The sequence below is a fragment of the Tenrec ecaudatus genome, chromosome 11, assembly GCF_050624435.1.
Source record: "Tenrec ecaudatus isolate mTenEca1 chromosome 11, mTenEca1.hap1, whole genome shotgun sequence".
Classification (NCBI taxonomy): Eukaryota; Metazoa; Chordata; class Mammalia; order Afrosoricida; family Tenrecidae; genus Tenrec; species Tenrec ecaudatus.
In genome coordinates, this window is record NC_134540.1 from 149,277,287 (window position 1) to 149,298,482 (window position 21,196).

The 21,196-nt window shown below is 44.5% G+C and overlaps 1 protein-coding gene across 1 annotated transcript in view; it reads left to right on the forward strand.

The window, feature by feature from the left end:
• The first annotated feature begins 3,332 nt into the window (after nt 1-3,332).
• Nucleotides 3,333-21,196, forward strand: part of GPC6 (glypican 6) — a 1,382,124-nt gene continuing 1,364,260 nt past the window's right edge. The window contains exon 1 of the mRNA XM_075563532.1: nt 3,333-3,585. Coding sequence (XP_075419647.1) covers nt 3,426-3,585 — 160 coding nt within the window. The 5' untranslated portion in view covers nt 3,333-3,425. The remainder of the gene's footprint in view (nt 3,586-21,196) is intronic.

Here is a 21,196-nt window from a genome sequence, read left to right on the forward strand (position 1 = left end):
CCCGTGTACAGAAATGAATTCAAGATGTAGCAAAGCCTTACATGTAAATCCCAGAGCTTTAAAGATCATCAGTGAGAAAATAGGGACAAATTGAAGGGCATATTGCAGGACTTAGACATACTATGAAATGTAACAAAGAATGCACACCTAGTAGAAAACAAAATAGATGACTAGAACCTACTAGAAATAAGACACTTATGTACATCAAAAGAGTAAGAAGAGAACCCATAGACTGGGGAAAATTATTTGGCGTGGAGGGGACAAAGGACTAATCTCTAAAGTTTAGAGAAAACTACCTCAGCAAGAAAAAATGAAAACTTATTCAATTAAAAGTAGACCAAGGACATTAACAGATAGCTCAACAAAAAATGATTTTCAAATCGATAACAAACACATGGAAAAATACTCATGGTAATTAGCCATCCAGAAGATGCAAATCCAAGCAATGATGAACTATCACCTTACAGGGCAATGACAGCCCAAAGGACAACAATGGGGAGGGGGTTGTTGATGTGTGGTTTGAACTACTGAACGCAGGTTGATGATCTGAAATGTAAATTCCCACTTCATTTGCAATGAAAAAAATCATTGAAAAATAAAGCAAATTCAATATGAGTTCTCTTCTTACTAGTCAGGCCAGTCGATGAACATCCTTAATGTCCCTGTATGATAATTCCACTTTCCTCAAGCCTCCTGCTGCTCCCTTATTGGGAATTTTTGACTTTGTGACTAAAAATGCCACTTCAAACAGTGGTGCATTACCTAATAAGCAAACCACACAGGAGGTTAGAGTATCAGGAAAGTAAGTTACCTAATTCTTTGATATGCGTAAAGGTCCCAAATCTACCTTAATTGAGTTCAAGTTCCTTCCCCCTTCCCCATGGGATTAAAGTGATCTATTTATGCTTGCATAAATTAATAAGTCTTTCCACTAGCTACATTTTCAAAGATCCTAAGGACACTTTATAAGAGTATAAACTAGAGACAAAAGTTTAGGGCTGTACTTTTGCATTAAATGCTAATTAAATATGTAATGATTGATTTATTTCTGATCAATTTAAAACCATATAATGGGGCTTTTCACCTTTCAGTCGTCCACCTCAAGATTTGTCTTGTCTGCTCCATACTGTTAAAGCCAGGGTAAACTACAATGAATAAGCATAAGGGATAGATAATAAGATAATATTTGTGTGGTTAGCCCCTTACTTTAGAGTACAGAATAACTAATATCTATTCATAAGGGCACTGGGGTTTCAAGAAGGCCCTTCGTCAGTCAAATGTCATATCAGTAATGACTTGTTGACAGCAATTCCTGGTCCTGCCAGCCTCTTCCTTTGACCCTGCAAAGACACCAGTACATTTTATTATCATCTCGATTTCAGATTCTGAGGAAAATAAAGCCATTTTAGGTCTGCTAGGTAGGATACTATCTTAAAGGGAAAAAATACTAATAATTAAAGAGGGGGAAAAAGTCACATGTGCGATTAATAAAAAACCAACTTAGTTCCAGAGGTTTGAAGAAGTAAAGGTCATGCTATCCATAAGAAAATCTCACTTTGTAAAGGATTTTCATATATGAGGTTGGATGTTAAACTTGAGAGTCTTTTTGGTGGATGACGGGAGGAATGATTCATTTAAAGAAGGAAAAAGATGCATGTAATGTGCTGATGACGGGGATGACAAACAGAATGACTTAAATGTCACACGTCATGCTGGTGATTAAGAGATTCATCAGAAGAAACGTATCGTCATGTGTAGTCATCTAGGTGAACTCAAAAGAACGGGACATCACCCCCAAATCATCTCTGAATAATGTGTTGACCTCATCTATATCGGACCAACAAATATGCAGCAAAAGTTCGCAGGGATAACCATTTGTTTTGCTTCCTTGTGTGACTTTCATTAAACCACCACTTTCTATACCCTCACATCAAAATATGCTTATTGTGTGTGCTTCATGTTCCACAGATACTCCTGCCCAGCAGAATTCAGTGTGTCCACGAACAAAAGAAAGTCAGTGGACATTACTCAAACATGGATTTTCACTTTTGATCACACCACTGCATTTCAGTGTGAATGGGAAGCCGGAGAGATGAAATGAATTGATTCCTCATTCGAAAATTCTGTGAACTTACAAGAAATCGATAAGCCTGGTCTGTGACTGCAAGTGGGGAGAAGGCAGGCCGACACCGCCCCTCCCCCCACAATAGCTTCCTTTATGCGCCCCACTGACCCTCACTGGCTCTTTCTCATTGCCTGTGTCCCGGGGTTTCTCCTAAGCCTTCCTGTACCAGCACACACTAGAAACCTGAGCATAATGATGTCTGACCCATGCTCTTGGGATATTGGAAATGAAAACGGGGGAAATTCTGAGTCCAGAACTCAGAACTCAAAAAAAAAAAAAGTCTGCAATGCACACACAAACACCACAAACCAATCCGATAACCACGCGAGCGATAGCGGTGTACTCCCCAGCTGCTCCCCTGTTAATTTCGACCCTGGTTTGTGCTCCCATGGGTCACCAACATCTTGCAAGCAACAATTGGAATTGTCGTGTCCACTGTGCCCACAAACCATAGAGGTTCAAGACTTTAAAAACACTCTTCTTCCTAGACTGCTTCCTTAATACGCATTTCAGATCAGTGAGAAGGATGCGAAGAGAATGCGAAAACAGGGTCGTTTCCTTTATTATCTTTTTTCCCTCCGGAGTAGTGAGATCCAGTCCAGGTTTTGCCGTCGACTCTGCCTCCGAATTTCGGCTGTGCACCGGGTAGCACGTTTCTGGCTCGCTCGCGCTCTCTCCTCCTTTCCCCTTCCCTTTAGCCTTCCGTGTCTGTCTCCAGGATTTCCCTCTCCCTATCTCAGGACTCTCACTGGCTCCCTCAGCGTGTGTGAAGCTGAGGGCTCCCCCAGATCCCAACACATACCTCCACGCACCCCCACCCCACCCCCACCCCCCGCGCCCCGCGCTCTCTCACTGTCACACACTCGCGCTCGTCGGTCAGTCGCCTCCTGAGAGCGCGCCTGGAGCGCGTTCCCACCTTCGCCAAACGCTCCTCCGAGCCGCTCTCGCCGCGCTCCCGGACCCTCCCGCTCGGACCTCGGGTCGCTGCCCTGACCCCCCCTCGCGGCTTTCCCGTGTCCTCTCCTTTGTTTTTGACCCCACCATCTTCGATCGTGGGGGCCAGAGGAGCCAGGCGGCTGCTGGCCGGGTCCGCCGTGCCCGGCTGGCCATCACCATCTGGTTTCTAAAAGTTTGCTGAGCGCGCTGCGCGGCCCGGCCCCTCGGCTGGCGGAAGGGGGGGGGGGGGACGCCGGGCAGCGGAGAGGAGCGCGCCGCGGGCGCGGGCGGGCTTTCGGCCGGAGGGCCAGGTGGAGAGCGCGCGGGCCCAGGGCTTTCCGGAGCTGGATTTGCATGTGGCACCATGCCTTCTTGGATCGCGGCTGTGCTGATCCCCCTGTCGGGGCTGCTGCTGTCCTTGCCGGCCGGGGCGGACGTGAAGGCTCGGAGCTGCGCCGAGGTCCGCCAGGCTTACGGGGCCAAGGGATTCAGCCTGGCGGACATCCCCTACCAGGAGATCGCAGGTAAGCGGCGGTGAGCGGCGGCGGGGGGCTGCGGCGCACGGAGGTTCCCGGGTCCCCAGCCTCCTGGCGCCCTCCTTGTGCCCCCTGTTGCTGCGTGGTTGGCGCTCACTTTCCGCCCGGGCTCCCCCGGACGCCCGAGCCCGCGCCGGGCGGCGGGGGCGACGGCTGCTTCTCCCGAGGGGGAGCGTGCGCCTCCGCCACCCCATTGTGTGCCCGCGCGGGAGCGCCCTCTCCCCTCCCTCCCTGCCTTTTCGCTGGCGCCTCGCGCCCCTCCGTTGCGGGCTCGAGCCGGGAGGTGGGGTGGGGGGTGGGGAAGGACCCAACGCTCGCAGGGCGGCCGCGGGGGTCGGTTCGATCGCCGAGCCGGGCACCCACCCCACGCTTCTCGCTCGGGCAAACTTGGGAGAACTGTGACCGCAGTTTGCGCGGCGCCCTAGTCGGCGTGTCGCCTTCTCCTCTCCCTCCCTGACGCCGATGGGTGGGGGGGCGTGGGGGCGCTCGGAGGGCTCCCTGGGCCCATCGCCCTTCTCTCTGCCCTGCGGGGAGCCAGGCGCCCCGCCACTGGGCCGGGCCGAGGCAGGCCAGGCTAGGGGGACCCTTGCCCAGGAGCTGGCCCTGGGACATCCGCAGTTGAAGATTGAGTTTTCTAGCTGCCCGTTTCGGATTCAGGCGGGTTTGCCCGTGACGGTTCCTTAGCGCTTCCCTCCGGGCTGTCGGTCACTTGTGGTTGGGGGACCCCTCAGCCACCCGGCGCAGCGCCCCGGGCTCTCCCACCCGCTGGGTGAGAAGCCTAATTGGGTACTCGGCTTGGGGCGCTGGAAACCCATGACCCGTGTGTACCAGGCATTCCTTGGGGAGAGCCTGAGAGCCCCCACCCCCTCTTTGGGCGCTAGCACTCTGTCTCCTAACTACTTGCGCCGCCGGGTGCGTGTTGTCCGGCTCTTCTTTCCAACCACTCCGCGCTTCTCTGGGGCTCAGTGAATGGAAACATGCGGGAGAGCTCACCTCCCCGCCCCGAGCGAGCGGAACCGAACCGGACTCGGAGATGCTGCGAGGGCGCGGGCTGCGCACGGTCCGAGGCTGAGGTCCTGGCGACCGGAGGTCGCCTTCCAAAACGCCGCGCCCCCCCAGCTTGCCTGCGTTTTGCCTAAGAGCTCTCTGGTGGAAGCATGAGAAAGCGTTTTGCACATGATTTTCCAGCCCCACAGTTTTCAGACTTCGTGGAATTGTGACTTTATTGTGGTTGATCTCCAAACTCTAGTAAAGGTTTCTAGCGCACGCTGAAATGAACGCATTTATGTAAATTCAAGCTTTGCCCCCAAAGAGAACTGGGAGGGACAAAAGCCCACAGGTCGGCGGGCAGTGCGACATAATACAGAGAGGGAGTCTTTTTTCCAATTCCTAACTCGCGGAAGCCTCTGGCGAGTCTGAGGTGGAACCTGTGTAGAATGAGAAGGCTACTTCTCTGCCCCCTTTCCTGCACTCCTGAATTTGTTCATCAATGAATGGCGGCGACTGTCCCCCCAGCTCCTGAAGTTCCTCCACTCTTTCTCCTTTGTCTACTGTTAGTTTTTTCTTTTTAATTAATTGATAAGAATCAACCTTTCTCCTGCGCCTCTCTCCCCTCCCAAATATCAGGCAGGGAATTCAACTATTAAAGGATTGTAGGACTTTTTTTCTCTTCTAATCCGGGCTTTTTCTAACAGTATCTCTGAAACACAGATACTTGTCAACATGATTGCAGATAAGGTATCTCAAAGTAGAAAATAGTTAAGGATTTAAAAATTGCTTCCATATTCTTAATGGTTAATGGGACACACAGGGGGGCTACCATTGATTCTCTGCAGGTTGCAAATCTTCATATCACGAAGTGAGTATTCTCAATGTAAATAAATTTGGAAGTCGCCATTTATTTTGTTGAGGATATCCCTAGTGGTTGATATAACAAATTCAGTCCTGCATTCGTTTTTCCCTTCTTCTACTGTGCACACGTCCCTCCGAACACACACACACACACACACACCTGTCCTAAATAATTGCAGTGTTTGTAAACTAGCTATGCATTTCTACTATGTGTGCTCTTTGGTAGAGAAGGGGGTGGGCAGGGAGACTCCGGATAGGGCAAGATATGACAAAAACAATCTGTGGATTATCAAGGGCTCATGAGGGAGGGGGGAGCGGGGAAAAAAAAAGAAAAAAAATTCAGTTTTAGGACTAAGGACACTTTTGACCTCGCGTGGTGTCCACGGCTGTTGGTGCATCGGTGCATGTAATCAAGATGCAGGGCATTGTGGGTCAGAGGCACACTTCATAAGAAAATAGATGAAAGCTACTTTTGTCTCTGTGGCCGCGTGCTACTTTCAAACTAAACTTCACCGGTAAAATTTATTGCTGCTGAAAGAGCCACTTAGGAACTCTGGCCTGGTATTCCAGAATTCCACTCTTCCTCTCCTAATTCTCGATGATAATAATCTAATACAGTTGAGAAGTCCCATGCGGGTTATCTCTGTTTTGAACTCTTTCTTTGAATTTTTGCCGGTGTGCTTGAGAAACAGCATATGCCAACAGTCTGCCGGACAACACGCTTTCAAAATAGCTGCTATTAAGATTTCTGATTCATGGGTGCTGTTTCTAATGGAGAGATATTTGCAGGTAGCTTGCTTGTAAAAACAACTGAGAAGTCGTAAGGGCATTCAGTTTCCTCATTGACTTTACTGATGTTTGATTCTGAACTCAGAACTATGAGCCAGTGTTGCCCATTTTCGGCTACAAGAGAGTGTTCACCCCCTCCAGATGAGGGACTGTGATGGGTAATATATAAAGTTGAGCTCTCAGAGAGTGCTTCCTGGGAAGGAGGCCTTCAAGGGGCAGTTGGTACTATTCATCTTCACTCAGCACGGACTTTCAACCATTCTAGGCAGTTCAGATAGCCCCTATCTATCCTTGTTTGAAAGACCTCCAAAGGTCTCCTTAGTCCTTTTCAGCAATCCATTCTGATGCTTGGTAGTTTGTGATACAGAAGTGTTCCCAGATACCAGCTCAAAGCCTTCCCCGTGTGAATGCTTATTTTCACTTGTCCCATCTTCTGGGGAGACATTGAGCAGTGCATCAGCAGGTTCTCTGTTAGGGCAGTCATTCTGGTCAGAGGTCAGTGCGAAACTGTTCAGTCTTCCTTTCGGGGTCAGTAATGCTACATCATTTCCCAACCACTCTTCACCTTGGTGGCTTGAAACGTCTAGCCTGGAAAATCCAGAGAGTGCTTTTCTAACTTTCCTGCTGCACTGTTTTATGCTTTGTACCTTGTTTGAATCAACAACGATGACACTATGTAGTTGACTGATGATGATTTGGAAGCCCCGATGGCACCCCGGCCAAGCACTCAGCTGCTAATGGAAAGGTTGGTTTTGAGCCCACCAGCTGCTGCTCTGTAGGGGAAAGATGTGGCAGTGTTTCCTAAGATGTTTCAGTCTTGGGAACCCGATGGGCTTAGTTCCACCTTACTGGGATGCCGGAGGTGGAAATGAACTACAGGGTGACCTGATGGGCAGGGTCTTTTATGGCCGATATGCATTTTTTTTCATTTCTTAAGCTAATGTTCTTTTTTTGTTTGATTTGTAAATTTTTTGGAAAGAAGGTGAAGCAGAGAGAGAGAGAGAGAGAGAGAGAGAGAGAGAGAGAGAGAGAGAGAGAGAGAGAGACCCGCCTCTTCTCCGTTTCTTAATGGATCTAACTTTATGTTTTCTTTCTCTCTCCTTGTGTATATATGCCCAGCATTTATTCTAAACTGCTTCATAAACATGTTTATTAAATTATTTTTGGAGCCCTGGTGGCACAGTGGTTACTTGTTTGGTTAGATGGGAAAGATCCGTTTTCAAAATCACCCCAGGAGTAAGGAGGGTGGGTTTTCCCTTGTAAACAGTTACAACCTTGGAAACTTAGGCAGTTCTACCCTACCCTGTAGGGTCTCTATGAGTCTGTGTAGACTCAATGGCAGTGAGCTTACTTAAAAATATATATATATTCTTCTAATAATGTAGTCGGTAGTTTGTCCTTATCCTCCTTTATTTAAACGAATAATCTAAGGGACAGGGATCCTTAGAAACAATTAAACTGCCTGACCTTTTGGATTGCTAACCACAGAGTAAGCAGTTTGAAGCCACCTGTTGCCCTGGAGAAAAAACGAGGCTACTCCCATCAAGAGCTATAGCCTCAGCAACCCACAGGGGGAGCTCTGCCATGCCGCGTCAGGTCATCTTGAGTTGAAATGAACTTGAAGGCTGAACTTTTGAGGTTTCGGAGAGGAATAACTCAGAGGGAGCTTCTGTGGTGTGCTAGTTCAACAGCTTGACTGTTTCCTGAAATACTGGCGTTTCAGATCACTTAGGGGGCTTCTAGAGAGAAAAGATTTGGCGATCTGCCTGTCTTAAGCATTGCAGCCTAAAAACTCTATGGGGATATTTTCTTCTGTCCTATAATATTGTCAGGAGTTGGAATTGACTTAAGATACACAACACCACTAAGAACAAGGATCACTCAGCTCATAAATGATGAGACTGGAATTTAATAATTTGGCTAAATAATTTGGCTCCAACCCTTTACAATATTAAGCACAACTGTGGAATAGATGTATGCAAAATCAATTATTTCTCCATCTGCTATGCTGATTGTTTGTTATTCTTAACCACCCCATAGACTCCTTCTGAAATCTTTCATATTCAACACAATTCTGTTTATTTCCAACTTCTACAGTTTCTTATCATCACTCTGAAGTTGGGTTTCATGTCCTCAGGAATTGGTCACATGGCCACCACCTAATTGTGCATTTATCCATTTAGTTTACCGATTGTGGTAATATGTAGATGGGGTGTGAAAATAGAGGATTGGAAGTACATGGATTGGTTTCTTTCAATATACTGAGCCTCTTGGAATGTGGCATCAGGATTGGAGGAAGTCTTATTAACAACCCTTGATGTGCAGATAACACAACCTTGTTGGCTGAAGTGAGAGGAGCCTTTGTGATTTTGCTGATGAAGATCAAGGATTGCAACCTTCAGTGTGGATTACAGCTCAATGTAAAGAAGATCCAATGATACCTTCAGGACCAGGGGTGTGAGGGGCGATACTGGGAGGGTAGAGGGTGAGTGGGTTGGAAAGGGGGAACTGATGACAAGGATCTACATGTGACCTCCTCCCTGGGCGACAGATGGCAGAGAATGGGGGGGGGGGGGAAGGGAGACTCCGGATAGGGAAAGATATGACAAAATAATAATCTATAAATTATCAAGGGCTCATGAGGGAGGGGGGGAGCGGGGAAGGAGGGGAAATAAAAAGAGGACCTGATGCAAAGGGCTTAAGTGGAGAGCAAATGCTTTGAAAATGATTAGGGCAAAGAATGTATGGATGTTCTTTGTACAATTGATGTATGTATATGTATGGATTGTGATAAGAGTTGTATAAGCCCCTAATAAAATGTTTTTAAAAAAACAAGATCCAAATGCTCACAACTGGGCCAAAGGGTAACATCATGATAAATGGAGAAAATATTGACGTTGACAAGGATTTTGTCTTGCTTGGATCCACAATCAGTGCTCATGGAAGCATCAGTCAAGAGACAAAATGATGCATTGCCTTGGGAACATACACTATACAAGACCTCTGTAAGGCACCGAAGAGCAAGGATGCTACTGGAGAACTGTGGCGCTCCTGACCCCAGCTGTGGTGTTTCCATTGCCTCACAGGTGTGTGAACGTTAGATATCGACTAAGGAAGATGAAGAAGAACAGATGCCATTTGAATTGTGGTGCTGGTTATTGAAGACGGTTGAAAGCACCACGGACTGCCAAAAGAACCAACAAATCTGTCTTGGAAGAAGTACAGCCATACGGCTCCTTGGAGGCAAGGCTGGAGAGAATTGGTCTCATATAATGCTCTGACCACGGTGTCAGGAGCGACCCACCTTTGGAGAAGGACATCATGCTTGGGGAAGAAGAGGGGCTTGGTTAAGTCGAGAGGCAGGAAAAAAGGGCAAAGCCCTCAATGCGATGGATTGACACAGTGGCTGCAACAACCAGCTCAAGCTCAGGACCAACTGGGAGGCTGGTGCAGAACTGGACAGCATTTTGTTCTGTTGTAGATGGGGTCCCAGTGAGTCAGAACCGACTCAGTGACACATAACAGGAACAGAAAAATATTGGAATACTCCCATACTATTAGTGCAATAGAACTCAGCTAGAGTGTTGGTGGTAATAGTGGGAAGAGTGCATTCAGAAAGAAACATGCTTAACTTTTGTTCTCCGTGTATACCTTTCCCCTTCTTTTGCTTCAATTATTTTGGGAGTTAAGAGCCAGATGGAAATTAAGAAAGCATTACATTCTGCCACTCACCCCCACCTTGAACAAACCAACATCTTTAATATGAGGGATTTCAAAAGGCTTGTGGGGAAACTCCATGATATTTTATTCACCTTTCCCAAGAACCTTTTGAAATGCCCTTGCATATTTTCCATGAATGTAAATTTTTTTCTTCATTCAAATGTAGATGTCACATTAATGTGAATGGAAAACAGTATAGTGTTTTGTAATTTTTACTCTAACAGACATTAATATTTTAGTTTGGGGTAAGCTATTTAATTTCCATTCTTTGTCCTTCAAATGTTTCTTCTTGCTTTAACCTCTGTTTAGCTTGCTGATATTGTTAAAAAATCTTTTGAAGAGCAGGGTGAGATATAAGTAAATTAGCTGAGCTTTAAATATTTTTATGATTTAGCATGTCACTAGATTTCTATAATCACATTAATTTCAGATATATAAACAACCCCCAAATCTGACCTGTTTAGGAGTGCTACTTGTTTAACTCTTAATTCGTGAATGAATTTTGGAGGGGTCCCTGCAAATGGAATTTCTGAGCAGATTTAATTAGAGGATACTATGTCATTGTTCAGAATAAGGGTTCATTGGAGTTGAATGCTATACTTTTAAACAGAAGCCTCACATCTCTGTAACTGGACTATATTTAATAGCTTTGTTGTAGAAATGCAGGCCGCTATCAAAAGTGATTTGAAACATACAGTATTATGCTTTTAAAAACAGTTTAGTATAAACATTGCCCCATAATTTAAGAGGGTGCCTAGCACTCCTTTAAGATTTTGGATGAGATGATCCGAATTCTACCTTGCAGGGCTGGATAGGGCAGAGGTTGTACACTGGTACATATGAGGGCTGGAGGCACAGGGAATCCAGGGTGGATGATGATACCTTCAGGACCAAGGGTGTGAGGGGCGATGCTGGGAGAGTGTAGGGTGAGTGGGTTGGAAAGGGGGAACTGATTACAGGGGTCCACATGTGACCTCCTCCCTGGGAGAGGGATGGCAGAGAAGGGGGGGAAGGGAGACTCCGGATAGAGCAATATATGACAAAATAACGATGTATAAATTACAAAGGGCACATGAGGGAGTGGGGAGCGGGGAGGGAGGGGGAAAAAAAAGAGGACCTGATGCAAAGGGCTTAAGTGGAGAGCAAATGCTTTGAGAATGATTGGGGCGGGGAATGTATGGATGTGCTTTATACAATTGATGTATGTATATGTATGGATTGTGATAAGAGTTGTATGAGTCCCTAATAAAATGTAAAAAAAGAAAAGGGGGGAAAAAAAGAAAGAAAGAAAAGAAAATGATTAGGGCAAAGAATGTACAGATGTGCTTTATACAATTGATGTATGTATATGTATGGACTGTGATAAGAGTTGTATGAGCCCCTAATAAAACATTAAAAAAAAAAGATTTTGGATGAGTTTTGCGAACATGTATGAAGTACTGATTGACCAGTCTAGACTTGAGTAGAGTTTGTGGTTAAGTCATGGAGGAAAGGAACTGTGATAAAATCACTCGAATATCTTCATCTTAAGTTACGTTCAGACCCACAAAAATAATACAAAATTGTTTTCCCCAGGAATTCATATCTTCTCTCTAAGGACTTCTAGCAAAGTCAGCAAGGAGATTTTGCGTTGCCTTGCATGTAGAAACGGAATTACTTATTATTATCTTATGTAATTATTTAGGAGATGCTTGCATTTTTTTGCGGACAAAATCGTGCTCTGTTAAACTTAAGTCACATATATTGGACTTTAAATAGAACTCTTCCCTCCATCCAGTTGATGCAGACTTACAGCGACCCTATGGGACAGGGAAAACCTGCTCCCTGTGAATTTCTGAGACTAGCTCTTCAGGAGCGTAGAAAGTCCTTTTTTTTGTTGTTGTTGCCTGCAGAGAGGCTAGCAGTTTTGAACTGCTGACCAGGCAGTTAGCTGCCCAATGTGTAATCCCTATGCACCGCCAGGGCTCCTTGACATTACCTGGTTTCACGTAATCCTTCAGTATTACCGTGTTGTTAGTGGTGTACATGATGCAGTTTGAAAATGTAATCAACTCCCTGTGCTGATGTTGGTAATGTTAGGGTTTCAGAGAGGCAAAGATTTAAAATTTGTAATAAACACAGCTAAAAATATTTCAATCATTTTCAGATGCGTCCCTTCAAAACAAAACCAAAGAGCCCCAAAATTTGCTAAACGCGTACAGCAGTCAATCACACAGGAAAAGAAATTTGGTTCCAGGACATTCTTTTCCTAACCTATTGTTTCTTGACTTCTCCTCTTTTTTTTTCCATCATCCAATAAATATTAATTGCAGCCCTACTCTGTGTAAGTCACTGTTTCAGGTACCCAGTACCCAGTTGTAAACAGCCCTCAGGAAATTTAACTTCCCTCTGGGAAGCAGAAATGTAGGGCACCGTCAAGACTCAGATAAGCATACCGCACTGGGTATGCTCGGCCCCAAGAACACATTTGAGAGTGAGAGTTGGTCTGCTCAGGCTGCTTTATTACTTAACTTGAGGGAGGGAGGGAGGGAGGGTCTGAGCCATGGGGACAAAGTCAGTGGAAAGATAGAGGATACACACATCGCCCTGATGCCTCAAGATCAAGAGTTCAAAAATCTGAAGGGAGGGAAGCAGTCAGTGAGGGCGGGGAGGAGAAGAGCTTGTTGTGTGCTTGGTTCAAGATTGTGCCCGTTCCACCTCAGAGCATCTCAGACTTTGGTTAGTCTGAAGAGACTAGGTGGGAAGGGAAGACGGGCGATGGTACCTAAAATAAGAGTAGTAGTTGTTGAGACGTGAAGATGTGGAAGGACTTAAAAAGTAGAAATCGACGCCAGGAAGCATGTGATTCAATCGCCAGAATGTGATTCACAATGAATAGGAACATGGGTCTGTGTGTGTGTGTGTGTGTGTGTGTGTGTGTGTGTGTGTATGAGAGAGAGAGAGAGAAATAGAGAAATATTGACAGAAGGGACTGTCCCAGAATACGCTAATTCAGTCACATAAGCACATGGACATAGTTTATGTTTACATTGTGGTGGAGAGGAAATCCAATCTTGTAAAACCAGCAAAGAGCTGTTAAAAATATAAGTACAATGTGTCCGAGAATGAGCTATTCTCATATAGGTTTGTATGAATTGTTAACTCTAAGAAAGCATAGCGTTGTCCAAATATAATCAGATCTGCTCCCTGGGAAATTTAGGTCACAGTTTTCCATGCTGTGGCAGTGTTATTAAAAAAAAAAAGTGTCAAAAATGTTTGGACCAAGACGGATAATTAAACCTTCTCTTCCGGCTCTTTACATATGTTCAAGTCATCTTTGCCTGTCAGCCTCTAAGATTTCAACAATGCATTGCCTGTGGAGTAATCACTTTACTGATTGTAACGAGGGGGATGAGAATGAGGCCATCTTGTTGATTTTGTTGAAAGAGGATACAACATTTAACCGAAGCTTTGAAGGATGTGTATGCGCCAAAGGACCAGAAGAAGCAAGACTTCAAGGTGGGGGGAACAGCGTGAATCAAATGGTGGGTGGAGGGCGGTGCTGAAAGGGGCCTGTTAAGGATTTTGGAGAAATTGTTTCAAACATAAACTGGGCTTCGGGTTTTGGAGGGTTTTGAAAGTCCTAGGCTCTGTATGGCGCTAAGTAGGTCGTCATCCTGTGTTCCTGGCAGTGAAGTAATATGATGGAAGTGTGCTTTCAGATAGCCCAAGCACTGTCAACAGATGCAGGAGAGAGGAGATCATTAAAGGCCTGGCAGCGAGGACAGCCAGGAGGTTGGTTTGGAGAGTAAGGCATGAGATGATGCAGACCCAGGGGAGAGAAGAAGGGGTGAATAAGAGGACCAAGGAAGGGAGGGACAGTGTTAAAACGAAGAAAGCAAAGCCCCTTCAACCCTCTACTGCTTAGCTGTCCCAGTAGAAGTTTAAAGAAGGTAAGCTGCTGAGATGCTTGTCAATTAAGCATCTTTGAGTCGCGGGTCACAGAGGCTCCCAACTCAACTGGCTGACACAGCACGGGAAGTCATTGTGTCATACACGGAGACATCTCTGTGTGGGGTTTCAGGAGTCCGAAGTTTATAGTATCTCCGGGATCCAGGCATCCTCCATCTTTCTGTTGTCACCCTCCGTCGACCCAATCTAATCCATTGTGGTGGACGCTGATGGCCGTTGGAATCTTGGGAATCCGGAACTCGTGCACTAGGGCCTAGAGCCTCCCATGCCCCCGCACCCATTGACGAGGCAGACCGTGATTTAGAGACCTCCCAGCAGATTTAGCTACTCATCTGGGTTCCAAATTGCACCGCGAGCCCACCCCAGGCAGGGAAGGTAAAGGAACCATGGTTGATGTCCTACACTATCCAAAGGGGCTAAGATCCACCTTCTCTCAAGAATACGGCCCACAAAGAACCTTCATAATCTAGAGTACGATTCTAAGGAGTTGAAAGAGAAATTGAGAAGATTGACCCAGCCTGTCTGAATTAATTCAGGATTTGGCCTGCTGGCTTTATTTCGGTATTTTTTGACCCAGGTTAGTAGTGTATTAACACCTGTTTAACAGTTGTCTCTGGGGGTGGGGGCCAGGGGCCTTTGATTTGGACCACTGGCCAATACCAGTGGTATATATCATTACCGATTTCAAGCTACTCACTTAAACAGCTGGCCACAACTGAACATTGAACTTGTGAGCTGGAAAATACTAGCGCTGTCCTGGGCTGTATATTTAGCATAGTTACCTAACGTTGTGCTCAGATAGTTTGATTGACTTGGTGGGAGAAGACATAGTATGCCCCTTTCCTTCTTTGGTGTCTTTCAATGTAAGTTTAAATACAATGGCCTGTCAAGTGAATCTTGGGAGTTTTTGTTTGGTTTACTGCTTTTTACCTTAATTTTGGGTCAGAATTTCTAGCCAGAAGGCCTTTTGTTACTACAAATGGCACCTCTTATCTTCCCAGCCTTCTTTCAAATGCTTACTGTGGCCACTAGGGGGAGAAAGGGAGAGTGTGCATGGATTGGGCGATCCATAACTAACTAGCCATGGAACAAAAGGGGTCTGATTTAGTGGTTGAGCTGCTTTAGTAACAGGAGAGAACATGAGCATTGTTTGAAAGGGAAAGCAGGAAATCATATTTTACATTTCTTTCACACTACCCAAGTCAATTCCTATTCATAGTAACCTTAAATAGTGTCTCCAAGACAATCTTTATGGGAGCAAACAGCCTCTTCTTTCTCCCTTTGTGGGGCTAATGGGCTTGAATTACTGTTCTTGTGTTAGTAGCCCTGTCTGCTTAACTCAGTACACAACCAGAACGCCTTTCTTTCTCCATAGAATCCTTATTATTCTTTGGTACTATGGCATGCTTTCCGTGGGTTCTTTTCTTTTTTAATCATATTATGAGGGCCTCATACAACTCTAATCACAATCCATACATATATCAATTTTGTAAAGCACATTTGTACATTCATTGCCCTCATCATTCTCAAAACACTTGTTCTCCGCCCAAGCCCCTGGCATCAGCTCCTCATTTTTACTCCTCTCTATGTGCTCCCCGCTCCCTCATGAACCCTTGATAATTTATAAATTATTATTTTGTCATATCTTGCCTTGTCCAACATCTCACTTCACTCTGTTTTCTGTTGTCTGTCCCACAGGGAGGAGGTCACATATAGATCCTTGTAATTGGTTCCCCCTTTCCAAGCCACCCTCCCTCTGCATTACCAGTATCATCACTCTCACCACTGGTCCTGAAGGGATCCTCTGCCCTGGGTTCCCTATGTTTCCAGTTCCTATCTGTACTAATGTACATCCTCTGGTCTAGCCAGATTTGTAAGGTAGAATTGGGATCATGATAGTGGGGAGGGGGAGCATTTAAGAACTAGAGGATAGTTATATGTTTCATTGTTGCTACCGTGCACCCTGACTAGTTCATCTCCTCCCTACAACCCTTCATTAAGAGTGTGTCCGGTTGACTACCGATGGGCTTTGAGTCTCCACTCTGCACTCACCCACATTTACAATGATATGATTTTTTTTTTGTTTCTTGATGTTTGATACCTGCTCCCTTCGACAGCTCGTGGTCACACAGGCTGGTGTGTTTCTTCCTTGTGGCCTTTGTTGCTTCTGAACTAGATGGCTACTTGTTTATCTTTAAGCCTTTAAGACCCCAGATGCTATATCTTTTGATAGCTGGACACCGTTAGCTTTCTTCACCACATTTGCTTATGCACACATTTTTCTTCAGCAATCGTGTTGGGAAGGTGTGCATCCTGGAATGCCAATTTAATAGAACAACATGTTCTTGAATTGAGTAAGTGCTTCTGTGGAGGCCCAATTCCATCTGCTGCCTTAATACTAAACCTGTAAATATATGCTCATAGATCTGTTTCCCCACACTCTTACATAAATATATTTACATATGTGCATTCCAGTCTTTCGACCTCTATAAATACCCTTTGTCACCTAGTCTTTTCCTCTATTTCCTTTTACTTTCCTCTTGTCCCACTATCATGCTCAGCCTTCCTTTGGGTTTCAGTCATTTCTCTCGGTTACCCTGACCTTGTTGAATCCCTACCAGGCCTCTCACACCGTCCTTGTCACTGGTTTTGGATTACTTGTTGCTCTTCTCTCCCTGGGTTGGTCAGCACCACCTCCTTCCCCCCTCCTTCCCCTCTTCCATGTCCCCCGGAACCATTGGTCCTGTTGTTTTCTCCTCCAGACTATTCATCCAGTCCATCTTATCTAGATAGATCTGTAGAGATAATAATATGCACCAAAAATCAAGCCATAACTAGATAAGCGATGAATGAGAACACAGCGATGACAACAAAAAGAAAACCGGTTATCCATAGAATAAATTAATTAAAACAAAAAAAATTTTACAAAGAAAGAAAAACCTGTAAATAGATCAAGGTCTGATTTTTTTTTTTTATCTCTAGGCGTGTCTTGTAGACAGCCATATTGCCCACTCTGTGCATTGGCTGTTCAGAGCCGGGATATTGTCTTCCAGGCCTGGTGGGTCAGGATGTGCTCCACTCTCTCTTCCTCCCCCTTCATTTGCTCCCATTTGCTCTGATCCGACATGGCCGCCTCCCCTAGCTGCAGCTTCAGTGCTGTCCTCTCAAGTAAATTCTTCTGCGGGGAGGGGCAGTTGTCCATGTAGCTGGTATGGGAGCCAAGCCCTCAGACCCTCCACTGGCTCCCCACTCCTTGCCAGCACTGCTGCCTTCTCTGGCCCTGGCTTTAAATCTGGTCCTTCTTTCCCTGTGGAGACACACACGCAAACAATACCCTCTCCTTGGGTGGGCCAGTGCCCTATTCCCCCATCACATCTTTTTTTTTCCTTTCCCTTTTCCTCCCTCCACCCCCTTTTTAGTTGACTACCATATGTACCCCTGGATTTGGAGACCCTTGTTTCCTACTCATCACGACCCTACGTGCAACCAAATGAAACAGTCCTATTCCATCCCCACAATGTGTGCTGGGTGTGTTTGGTTCCAGGTGGCTCCTTTCTCTTTGTTTCTGAAAGTGTTTGGTAAACACAACCCTGCCACTCTTTGAACTATTTTCCCCTGTAGACCATATGCAACCAGCCCTAGTGGCGTAAGGATTAAGCACTCAGCTACAAACCAAAAGGCAATCTGTTTCCATAGAGCTTCCCGACTGGAAATGCCTATGAAGAAGTTTTACTCTCACACGGGGCCTGTGAGTCAAAAATCGTCTGGACCGCACCCAACAGCAACCAACAGTTATGCACTTAGCTCTGTGAGTTTGACCCAACTGAAGGACAGCTAGACTTTTAGACTCCAATTCAAGAAGACTGGACTTGTATGTAGAATTGGCCATCCCTTATTTGCACACATTTAATTAAAGATATAGCATAATACATTCAGAGCGTAGCACACCTGTGCTCCAAAGGTTTGCATTTGCTCCTGAGTTCGCTCCTTATTATACATCGGATTTCCAGAGCAATGGACTTCCTCTCATTGTGCCCCAAGGCTAGCCGAGATTAGCTAGGACTGGTGCACCGCTACTGAATTTCAAGGAACTAGATTCATTTCCTCTAAGGATATAATGAAGTTGCAGCAACTCTTTTTGTGTATGTGTGAAGAATTTCCTTTGAAGATATCTATCTACCTATCTTATATAAATATCTTTGAACACACACACACACACAGCTTTCAGTTATTGTTTTCTAAATGGCTCAGAATAGGCCTAAATTAATAGCATTTGTAATATGAATTCAAAACCGAAAATAACCACACATGCATGGATGAGATACCTTTATGTTTACTCATATTTTAATTTAATACTCATATTAGAATTATTTTTAAATGATAAGCCATACCTGCAAATGAAAAGAAAGAAAATATTATCTCAGAGCTGTTTGCTGATTTTGTTTTTCCTTTCTGTAAGTCCCAACGATTGGTATTTCTGAAACTCAAACATTGTCAAACTTAAAAGCATTGATAAGATTTTCACTTTGTACTGCTGAGAGAAGACAGCAAATATTCTTGAAGAGTTTCACTGGTCTTTGACACAATGGAAGCTCTAGTTGGAAAAAGGAACCTGTCATTTTAAGTATTAAGACCTTTTAAGAATTAATCCTCTGGATATGGAAGATTCCCAGACACTCCCAAAGGGGAGTCTTGTAGTTTCTCCCCCAGGTGCATAATCAAGTGTTGTTGCTTTTTCCCTGTGAACTTAGGAAAGGTAATTTACTGTTATTTTTACATCATTGAGGAGTGCTAATGTGTGAACATCTTTTATTGTGCTTTTACTACTCATTGGATTATGTGGTATCTTATTAAATATTCTTTCACCAACTTGGGGCTATTCAGACTCTAGGAGGTCAAGTATTGGGCAATTCTTTTTTATATGACTGTAATAAAGAATTATTCATTTCACTTACCTTGCCACATGGCTCTCATAAAAGGTCAGTTTCGGTGGAATATAAAATAGCTAGCAAATGGCAAATCTTATGTCACCAACAACAAAATTATTATGGATGGGCTCCTTTCAATTACCACCTTGCACTCCTTTGCAAAGAAAATACCTTGGAGATTACTTAGAGTCACAGTGTTTCATGATTTATTTTTGTACAAAGAGATTTAAAAAATTGTACAAATTAACATTTTTCAGTTTCAGTCAAGAAAGTATGTATGGAGTAATCAAATTAAGAGTCTAATGAAAACAGCAGGAAACATGGAGTTATACTTTTTTTCTTTTGTTATATTCATTTAGCAAATTAGCTTTGGAATCAATTTCTCAGCCTGGCTTATTGATGTAAAGATAAATAATTTAACATTGTACGAAGTTACATACATAAATGTAAGCTGAATGCTATGATTTATGAGTGGCAATTTATTCTTACCCAGAGCATGCTTGGCAGATTATACAAAGGCTTTCAGTTTAACAAAGCATTGACTATAAATAGAAATATAGTTTATAATGATCCTAATTCTACGTGGTAACTAAGGTTGTATTTTATAACTGGAATTACAATTTTGTATAACTGAAAAATCTATAACGCATTTTAAAATGAATTTTCACCTTTCAAAACTATTAGTTTATAAAACACAACACTCGACAAAAACTATCGTTACTGTTCGGAAACGTTTATTTTCAGAAGTATGTCCTTGAAGTTTTGGGGGGGTGGAGAGAAAAAGTTTTAAAATACTGTATATTTAGAAAGGGTTTGAATTGGTGTTATTTAGAAAAAGAGCTTCTCTTACAATAACTATAATCAGGGAAAATAGAAAGAGGGAATACAAATAAGCTGGAGTTGCCTTTTCCCTCCTTCTACATTTCCTAAAGCTACCTCCATTCAGGGTAACAATTCAGATTTTAACCTAATTAAGCATTCCAGAGAACTAGCTCCTAAGAGATAAGCCTGGAGGTCCCTGGACTAGCGTGGTGCTCATTGCCTGTGGGGCACTGCCGGGGGACCGCTGTCTGGCTCCTGACATGGTAGGTGCCATGCATGCCCAGAAGGAGGCTCTCCTGTGCAGCGCCAGCCTGTAGGTGCACCACCTTCAACTACATTTCAGCCTGGTTACTGTGGAATTGATTTTCACGGCTCATGACAGAAGCTGTTTTCAGCCCATGAAAAGGAAGTGGCTGAGGCTGGTACTCCTAACACAAACAGCAAATTGCTCCATGGCTTTCAGAGCACTGGAGGTCTGTTACCTTAAGGTTCTAATGGCCCTCTAACAGAGTCTCCAGCTGAGCAGCAGATGTACGGGATACTGAACATTGAAAGCACTGTTCTTTTTCTCCCCTCCGTGAGAGAATCATTTTTGACACACATTGTGCTAACACCATATCTTAGCACCTAGTGCTATGTTTCCCTTGAAAAGCTGGAGCATTCCTCCTGAGAGAAATAGAAAGCCTTGCCCATGCATTGCTCTGCCAGCTCAGTGGGCTGTGCGCTCTATATTAAGGAGTGCCCACTAGGAATGTTGACCATGGAGGATGTGCCGGCTCCCCTGTAGTGGCCCTGTTTTATAATATCACCTGGGGTGGGGTGGGAGAGGGGTGATTGAATGGAACTCCGTAATTACTGTAAACTGGCTTGCTTTAAGTCAATTCATTTTAATCCTAAAAATTGCCAGAGTCTTTCTGAGAAGGATGCATTTAACTGTCAAAATGATATCCGGTCTAGGTGTGGTTTACCTTTCTGTGTTTTGTTTGTTTGAGAGTGAGAGTCCAGGATCAGGGGTCATCAAACTATGACCCGCGGGCCACATGTGGCCCGCCAAGAACATTTATCCGGCATGCCAGGTGTTTTTCCCCCTTTTGTTTTTTTTTACTTCAAAATAAGATATGTGCAGTGTGCATAGGAATTTGTTCATAGTGTTTTTTTTTAAATATAGTCCGACCCTCCAGTGGATCTAAGAGACAGTGAACTGGCGCCCTGTTTAAAAAGTTTGAGGGCCCCTGGTCCAGGTCATGAAATGTTCCTACAGGTGGGAGGTGGTGTACACCACTCCTGAAGGCTTTTAAAGTCTGTCATGGACGGCTGCAGACAGTGGCATTGCTGTTTGGTGGCCTTTTGGAAGCTAAACAAAAAATGAGGAACATTTGCCAAATTGGGTGTGTTTCCATTAAAAAAATTAGGGAAATTTAATGTTTTTTGATTTCACTTATGTTCAAGCAGTGCTTCAGATTGAACTTTCCAGTGGTAACCAGTGAGGTAAGGAGAAAAATAAACAAACAAAGACACAAAGCAGCCATGCCAAGACG